Source organism: Pteropus alecto, unplaced genomic scaffold, assembly GCF_000325575.1.
Source record: "Pteropus alecto unplaced genomic scaffold, ASM32557v1 scaffold1998, whole genome shotgun sequence".
Classification (NCBI taxonomy): Eukaryota; Metazoa; Chordata; class Mammalia; order Chiroptera; family Pteropodidae; genus Pteropus; species Pteropus alecto.
The window spans coordinates 103,192-111,925 of NW_006441590.1; the positions used below are offsets into that span (position 1 = coordinate 103,192).

General features: G+C 46.0%; 1 protein-coding gene and 1 pseudogene across 1 annotated transcript in view; one reads left to right on the forward strand and one right to left on the reverse strand.

Annotated features, from left to right (window-relative positions):
* On the reverse strand, positions 1 to 119 carry LOC112485432 (annotated as a pseudogene).
* Positions 120 to 6,392: 6,273 nt separating this feature from the next.
* GAB3 (GRB2 associated binding protein 3) overlaps positions 6,393 to 8,734 on the forward strand; it is a 78,135-nt gene continuing 75,793 nt past the window's right edge. Inside the window, exon 1 of the mRNA XM_006918830.1 lies at positions 6,393 to 6,458. Within this exon, the coding sequence (XP_006918892.1) occupies positions 6,393 to 6,458 (66 nt within the window). The remainder of the gene's footprint in view (positions 6,459 to 8,734) is intronic.

The following is an 8,734-nucleotide window of genomic DNA, read 5'->3' on the forward strand; positions in this document are numbered from 1 at the left end:
CGCCTACAGCACCTGGTCTTTCTAGGTGGTCTTCCATCCAAGTACTAACCAGGCCCGACCCTGCTTAGCTTCTGAGATCAGATGGGATGAGGCTCGTTCAGGGTGGTATGGCCATAGACAGATTAATACAAATTTTAGGATGTTATGTCTGCCTATTGAATTGACCATTTTATTATAACATTTTTCCTTTCTCTCTAGAAACCTCTTGATTTAAAGAGTAATTGAGTCTTTATATTTTAAGCGTGTCTATTGTAAACAATGTCATTCTGGTTTGTTACCACGAGGTTCATTTCCACCCATCCTTACCTATAGCTGCCTATTTTAGGCTGAAAGGCATTGAAATTCTAATGCACTCTGAAAGCACTACATTTTTTTCTGCTCCCTCCTTGCTTAGTTTTTGATATCATATTTTGTATCTTTTTGTTTTGTGCACCCCTTATTTATTGTAGTGATAGCTGACTGCTACTTTTGTCTTTAAACCTGCATATTAGCTTTTTAAGTGGCCGGTTATCTGTGTTTATTATATATTTGCCTTTATCAGTGAAATTTTTTCCCTCTTGGATTTTCTTATTTCTGGTTATGGCCTTTTTTTTTTTCTGCACAAAGAAGACCTTTAACATTTCTCGTACAGCTGGTTTAGTGGTGGTGCACTCCTTTAGTTTTTGCTGCTCTAGGAAACTCTCTCATTCAATTCCGAATGGTAACCTTGCTGGATATAGTATTCCAAGTCGTAGGTTCCTTCCTTCAGTGCTTCACGTCTTTCCTGCCACTCCCTTCTGGCCTCCAGTGTCGCTGCTGAGGAACCAGCAGATAGCCTGATGGGGTTCCCTTGTGTGTGACTTGTTTCTTCCTTGCTGCCTTCGAGACTGTCTGTTACCGTTAACATTTGCCATTTTAATTACAGTATGCTTTAATTACAGTATACAGTGGGCCTCTTTGTGTTCGCCTTGTTTGGAACTCTCTATGCTTCTTGGACCCGGATGTCTCTTTCCTCCCCCAGATTAGGAAACATTCAGCCATTATTTCTTCAAATACACATTCTTCCCCCTTTCCCTTTCTCTTCTCCTTCTGAAATTCCTACATTGTGAATATTGGAGTGCTTGATATTGTCCCAGAGGTTTCATATGCTATCCTCATTAAAATATTTGTTTTTCATTTTGCTGTTCTGATTTGGTGATTTCCACCATTCTTTTTTTCCAGGTCACTAATCCATTCTTCTGTATTAACTAATCTGCTTTCGATTCCTTCTCATATATTTCTCATTTCCGTTATTAGATTCTTCATCTCTGATTGGTTCTTTCTTTTTAGCATTTTATTTCTTATTATTAGTTTCAAGTATACAATACATCGGTTAGACATGTATATAGTTTATGAAACAATCCCCCGATCACTCTGTCTTCCCTCTGGCTCTACACACAGCCGTTATCTTCATTGGTTATTATATTTTCTAACAATTTGTCGAAGTGCTCTTCGAATTCGTCTATTCTACTTTCAAGTTTATTCAACATTCTTATGACTGTTTGTTTGAATTCTTTATCAGGCAAACTACTTTTGTCCATTTCACTAGAGGTTTTCTGTTTTTATTTCCTTGTTCCTTCATTTGGAGCATATTTTTCTGTCTCCCCATTTTGTTTGACTTTTAGTGTTTGTTCCTATGAGTTAGATGAAATAGCCATCTCTCCCAGTCTTGAAAAAGTGGCCTCTGTATAGACTATGTGCCGGATGGTTTAGCCAGGCTGGTTGTAGTTGGGGCGGGTGTGGGCGGAGCCTGTGGGCCATCCGTCCAATAGGAGTGGGTTCTGGGTGGGGCAGCTTGGTGTATGTGTGTGTGCAGTAGTTCTGTGTTTTGGCTCTCCACGGCCAGAACAGAGTTGGGACAGGGCAGTCTGATGTATGTGTGCTTCCTTGCCCTTCCCATTGAGGCGGGGCTGCCCAGCGTGTGCGTGGCATGCCCTGTTGCTTTGTCTGTTGCCCAAGCCAGGTCTGGGCGGGGCCGCCCCAAGTGCACTTGTGTCAGTGTCCTACTGGTTCCACACTTTCTCCAGTTGGGGCAGCCCCACATGCACTCACAGCCCGGTAGGTGTGCACAGCAGTGCCTAACCATACCCGCTGGATCAGTCGCTGAGTTGAGGGTCCCTGTGTGCTCATGTTGTGCTGCCTTCCTGTTCCTGGATCCAGCTCCAGGAGGGATGTCTGGGGGTCACTATAGCAGCCCTGCGGTTTGGCCAGAGCTCCTGGATAGATCCCCTGCCTGCCATCCTGGTGTGGGGAAAATGTCAACAGTGGTGCTCACCGGTGCTTTCGCAGTTGTCCAGCTCCCTGAGCACCTGGAGAGCCTCCCCAGGCCCCCAGCCTTCTCTGAGTGGGCCCTCTCTTCTGTCCGTCCTGCAGAAGCTGCTCAGTTGGCCCTCAGTTGTCTCACGGGAGGATGTTTGATGTGTCCGTAGGAGAGGGCTAGCTCAGCATCATCCTACAGCTCCATCTATCCAGAGTCCCAATCCAGTCAATTTTTGCATTTAGTCAGGGCTGGTTGCAATTTTCATACAACTCAAACTTTGACTTCCATTTTTTCAGGCATGGCCCTCTCAGGCTTTTGATTGGGAGCTTATAAAATTTTTGTTCCCTCAGCCCTTAAGACATTTCAGTAAAGGCCGCCAAAAGAGAGAACATCTAGTGATTATCACCTCAACTAGGTAGTATTCCCCTCCTCCCGATAAAATTTTAACTTATTCTTATGGTTCCACAGTTCTCAAATGACTTAAAATATGGATTTTTAAAACATTTATCTAGTTCTTATACTTGTTGCAGCAGGAGTACCAGCCTGCCGTGACCTACTCTCTACCCAGCGGCAGAAGTCACAGTAGCTTTTTAAAATTAATATTTAAATGGCATGCCGTTTTCCATTCTTCTACTTTCAGCCTTTTATACTCCTGTGTTATCGATCTGTAGCTTGAAAACAGCATCTAGTTATATTTTATTTTAAAGTCAGATTCACCAATCTTTGTCTTTTAACGGGATTATTTAGTTCCTTTATAATTAATGTTACTTCCGACATGTTTAGATTTGTATCTACCATTTTCTTTTTCCTATTCTATGTTTCTTTTCTCCCTTTCTTGCATTTTTATCATGATTATTTCATACCATTCCATTTCCCTTTACTTTTAAAAGTTACACACTTGATGTCTATCATTTCAGTTTTTGGTTCCTAGGAATTACATGTATCTTTAACTTAGCAAAGTCTTCATGTACTCAGTATCTTTTTAGAAAACTTTCCAGCCTTATCAAGATGTAATTAAGGTACAACAAACTACATATATTTAAAGTGTACGATTTGATGGGATTTTATATAGGTATACACATGTAAAGCCATCACAATAATCAGGATATTGAGCTTATTCATCACTCCTAAATTTTTAAATCGATGTCTTTACTGTTTTCCTGAATAATAAATACAAGGACATTAGAATACTTTAATTCTATTTATTCCTACCTTACTTATAGGCTCTTTTTTGGGGGTATAATTTCATATATTCTATATGTCTTTCCTATTAAAATTTGTTTTAATTGGTCTCAAAATTCTGTGACAGATTTCGGTCAACTTGTTTCCATTAAAAAGTAACGATTTTAAAAACGAATAACTAAAAGTGCAATACAGAAAAACCGAGCGGTCCACAAAACATTCTCCTTTTCTTCTGAAGGTTTTACAATGCATTCCAATCATTAACTGGTCTTTAACTCTTACATGTAAATGGCCGGTTGAGATGGTTCTGAGACCCTTTTTCCACCACTTAGCGAGTCGGGGCTGGCAGGAATTAGGGGCACTGTTCGTTTAGCCCTCTGAGCTTTCTGGGCAGACTCGGTCACGTTGCCAGCGGCAGCTGCCTTCTCGTCCACTGCTTTGAGGACACCCGCAGCTACTGTCTGTCTTGTGTCACGGATAGTCAGAGAAGCCCTCAACACACGCGCTTGCCAGGAACCACACCAACGAAGGCAGCATCACCCGGTTTCAAAAACTTCAGGCCATCTTCTGGCTTTTTCCCAGAACGATGATTGATGTTCTGCAGCTCTGCCAATTTGCAAGCGACGTGAGCCATGCGACAGACAGTCCAGCACAGGTGCGCATCTGGCACTGATTGGGCCTGGGTGCTTCAGGATAATCCCCTGAGCCTGAAGCCAGCCGCTTCCATCGGTGGGCCATTTTTGCTGTCGCCAGCCACATCGCCACAACAAACATCTTTGACAGACACATTCCTGACACTGAAGCCCACACTGTCCCCGGGAAGAGCTTCACTCAGCTTCACGGTGCATTCCGACAGGTGAGTTCAGCTGTAACGCTGACCGGAGGAAAGGTGGCCGCCACGCCAGGTGGCAGAGCAGCATTCTTCCAGCGGCCCACAGGGACAGCACCAGTGCCACCGATTTCGTAGGCATCCCAGAGGGGCAGGCGCGACGGTGTGCCAGTCGCACGAGCTGGCGCAGGATGCGATCCAGAGCTTCCAGCAGCCTGGTCCACTGGCACTGCCATCTTTATGGGTGACTTTCCACCCCTTGAGCCAAGGCATGTTAGCACTTGGCCCCAGCACGTTGTCACCATTCCAGCCAGAAATCGGCACCGATGCTACTGTCAGGGATGCAGCCAGTGTTCCCACTGTAGCTCCTGGCTTCCTTAATGACATCCTCGTGTGTTTTCTGGCTGTAGTGCGACTCGGTGGCATCCATTTTCACACCAACGGTTAGTTGTTTCGCACGGTGCGTGTACACCGGAGGGCAGCTCGTGGGACCGCCCGTTCCTGGAGCTGCCGCTTCAAAGCCGGCAGTGGCAGCGACAGTCAGGACAGCGCACTCGGCCCGAGACGGGCCTGCAATGGCGTTGTTGGTAGAGTCTCTGTGTCCGGGGGCACCGGTGATGGTCACATAGTACTTGCTGGTCTCGCATTCCCACGGGGGGCATCGGTGGTGAGACCATGCTCACGTTCGGCCTTCAGTTTGTCCACGACCCTGGCATACTCAAAGGAGCCCTTGCCCATCTCAGCAGCCCCTTCCCCATCTCAGCAGCCCCCTCCCCATCTCAGCAGCCCCTCCCCATCTCAGTAGCCCCCTGCTCACATTTTCCAATGGTTCTTTTGTCGACCCCACCCCGCCTGGAGATCAGATGGCCAGTAGCGGTGGATTTGTCCAAACCTACGTGTGTCATGATGACAATCTTGATACAAGGCTTTTCTTTTCCATTTTGGCTTAGGTTTAGGTTCATGACACCTGGCAAACCCGTTGTGAAAAAGCCATACTATTTTAAATATAACAATAATGGATATGACGTGAGGATTTTTTCCTAAGACATGAAAAAGACTGCCATCGATAATAATAAAGTAAAATTTCACATTTCAAATGGAAATTGGGTTGATCTCACTCTCAGAGAAGCACTTCATAGGTGTCCATATAGGAAAAAAAGTGTTTCTCTCTGAAATTGTCCCATGGCAGTCCGGGCCTTTCATTCACAGGCTTCATGGATTATTAGAGCAAAGGCGGGTGGGAGGTGGGGAATCGAGGAAGGCACAGCCCTCCCCCCTCATTATCGGTCTTTCACACCCCTGTAGAGCTATCTCCCCATGTCTGTCCCTAATCCGGGATTTGGAGAGGGGTTTTCTTTTCAAATTCTCTCTCTTTTCACAGAGAGTAAATCAGATGCATGGCCACCGTGTCCATCATAACATAATTGAAATAGAAACTCTTTCATAATAGTGGACATTTATTTTCACAAATCTTTCTAGTTATAAGATTGACAGTACTTAATGAACTGCCAAGCTAAACTTATTTTAAATAAATAATAAATGGGGAAGCCACAATGTGAATCCACGAGCCGAGAAAACCACTCGCTGTTTAAAGTATCTCGTCTCCCCAGGCTGCAGTGCAAAAAAGCTGGGAAGGGGCTTGATGAAGGGAAAATGAAAATTGTGATATGAAGAGGTCATCTGTCCCTAGAAACTTAGAAGGGATGACTGCAGAAGTTACACGAGTCCATCTGGAAAGGAGCACAGCACAGCCTGAAAGATGCAGAGATGCTTATTCATATCGCATCCTTATCTAACCTACCTGGTTAGCCAGGAGATGAATAGTGGGTAATTGTAAAATTAATCAAGTTGTGGCTTGAACTGAAGCTGCTATTCCGGATGATGCTGGTTTCCTAGAGCAAATCAACACAGTCCCTGGCACTTTAGTAAGCGCTATTGTCTGACAAATGCTCTTTTCTCTATCTCAATCAGCAGAGACTATCAGAAGCGGCTTGCTTTTAGCTAGCAGGAATAGAAGTCTGAATGTAGTGCCTCAGGGCTCTGTCTCTTCTCGGGCTGGCTGTCCCCATCTAGAGTGAATGGAACTTGATTGTTGTGACAATTATGGTGAACATCATGCTGGTCCGTTACACTGAAGACATTATTCTTACTGGACCTGGTGATCAAGAGGTAGTACGGATGCTTTATTAAAACACGTGTATGCCAGCATGTGGGAGATAAAACCTACGAAAACTCAAAAGCCTGACCCTCAACGATATTTCGAGGTGGTCTGGACCATGTGGGGCATTCCACGAGTGGATACCACCTACTACTCAGAAAGGGGTACGGCATTTGGTGGGGCTATTCGGATTCTATAGGCAACACATACTACATTTAATTGTGTCACGCCAATGCAGTCAGCGAGCAATCCGTAAGGTTGCCTGTTTACAGGGGGCCTCAGGCTCTGCAGCAGATCCAGGATACTTGACCTTTATCACACAGATCCCACATGCATAGAGCCTTTGACACACTGAGAGGCAACACAGAGTCTCCGGCAAGTCCCAAGAGGACAAACATCCAGTGGACCCCTAAAGTCTTGAAGCGAATCATGCCTTCTGCCACAAAAGAAGTATTTTTCCTTTCGGTCAATAGCTTCTGGCTTCCTCCTGGGCTGTGATAAATGTCTGACCATGGGGCAGCAAGGAACAATGTAACTTCAGTTGCCCATGATAAATCGGGTGCTAACTGATCATCTTCTGCCAGTGGAATGTTTGAGACCAGACTCAAACAGGTCTGGAAGGTACAGCCAACTTGCTTGAGCAGGTGGCTCACATCTCTGTGGCCCCTACTGCCGCATGACAGCCTTTCCTTTGACTCACTCACACCTGTCACCTCATAGGGAGTGTTCTCTATAACTAGGTTTATCGGTCAAGGTCTCAGAAGGAAGCAAATGTAGACTCAATGGCTTGAACTGAGGAGAGTATAATGAGGTGATTTTTTTTTTAACAGAGGTGAAAGCAAGCCTAAGAGAATTTTAGTAATGAGTGGTGAGGCTCCCAGAGACTGGCATCAGTCAATATGATCGCAGCAGCCACTGTTATGTATCCGACCTGCCCAGAGCAGAGACTAACGCTGAGTCCCCAGTAAGATAGCATTGCCTGGGGGTGGGGGTGGAGGACCAGCCGCCCACCTGATGGCAGACCGATGAAACCAGAACATTTGTATCTGGAAGGGGCAGGAATTTGTCCTCCCTTGAATAGGCACTTATTATAACTGACGTTTCTGAGAGCATTCCCACCCATAGGCTTACTGCCTCTTATTCACTTTTACAGTATCTCACACAAGAGTGCTCTGACCAAGGAAATCTCTGTAAGACAAAAGACGGGGCAGCGTGCTCATGCTGAGTGAGGGACTGCACCAATCCTACCGTGTACCCCATCGCCCTGAAACACCTATCTGACGGGATGGCGAGATGGCCGGTCTATTGAAGACTCAGTTGCTGCATTAGTTGGGTAAAAATACACTGAAAGGTGTAGGTTCTGTCTTACAGGATGAGGTACATATTTTTGAACTAGTGGCCATTGCATGGTGCTGTTTCTCCTAAAGGCAGAATCCATGGGCGCAGGAATTAAGAGGTGGAAGTGGAAGGGATTTTTGTCAATTTCACACCTCATAATCCCCTTAAGGTGTTTCTTCCCATCTCCACCGCGTTGAGATCTGCTGGTCCCCCAAAGTAGGACTTCTTCCACCAGAGTCACGACATCGGTTCCCTCAAATTGCAAATCGAGATTGCCACGCGGCCATGTAGGGCTTTTTATGCCGCGGGACCCAATAACTGATGGAACTTTGGGTCTGTTTCGAGGAGTTTTTTTTTTTTTTAAGGAGCTTTTTCATCTGAATCTCTTAGGCAGGGAAGGGGGGAGGGTCAAAGGTTCTTTCGGAGTCGAGTCTTTTGTTTCTTAACGGTCAGCTTAAAATCAATATCCCCGCCAACAATCGAGTGCATTGGGAAGTCAAAGAGGTGTTAATGCTTTTCTTCCTGCCGAACCAAACGCAGGGCAGGTGCGAGTCAGGTTTCGCCTCTGGGAGTCCCGAGGCTCTGGGGCCAGCCCTTTTGACGTGACCGCTCAGAGATAGGGGTGCGGGCAACCGCCAGGGGACAGTTTGGTGCTGCGCTCTCGCTCTCATTAGGTCGCGGGACTCCTCCGCGCGTTCTCTCGTGGCCCCGGCGACTCCCTCTATGTCCCTGTCACCTTTCAAGCTGCTGCCCCAATGCTTCTGGGGCTCAGAAGTGAGTCTATCAGTGAGTAAGTCTGTGTGTGGGTCCTTTAAGATGAGCACCCTCCATCTCTCTCAACTACAATCTCTGCTGGATTTCACAAGCAGAAGTTGTGGGCACTTCTTTTCTCTGCACTGGAACCCTTGGCTGATAGCCTATTGTGGTGCTGGGACCCATTGCTTTTCTG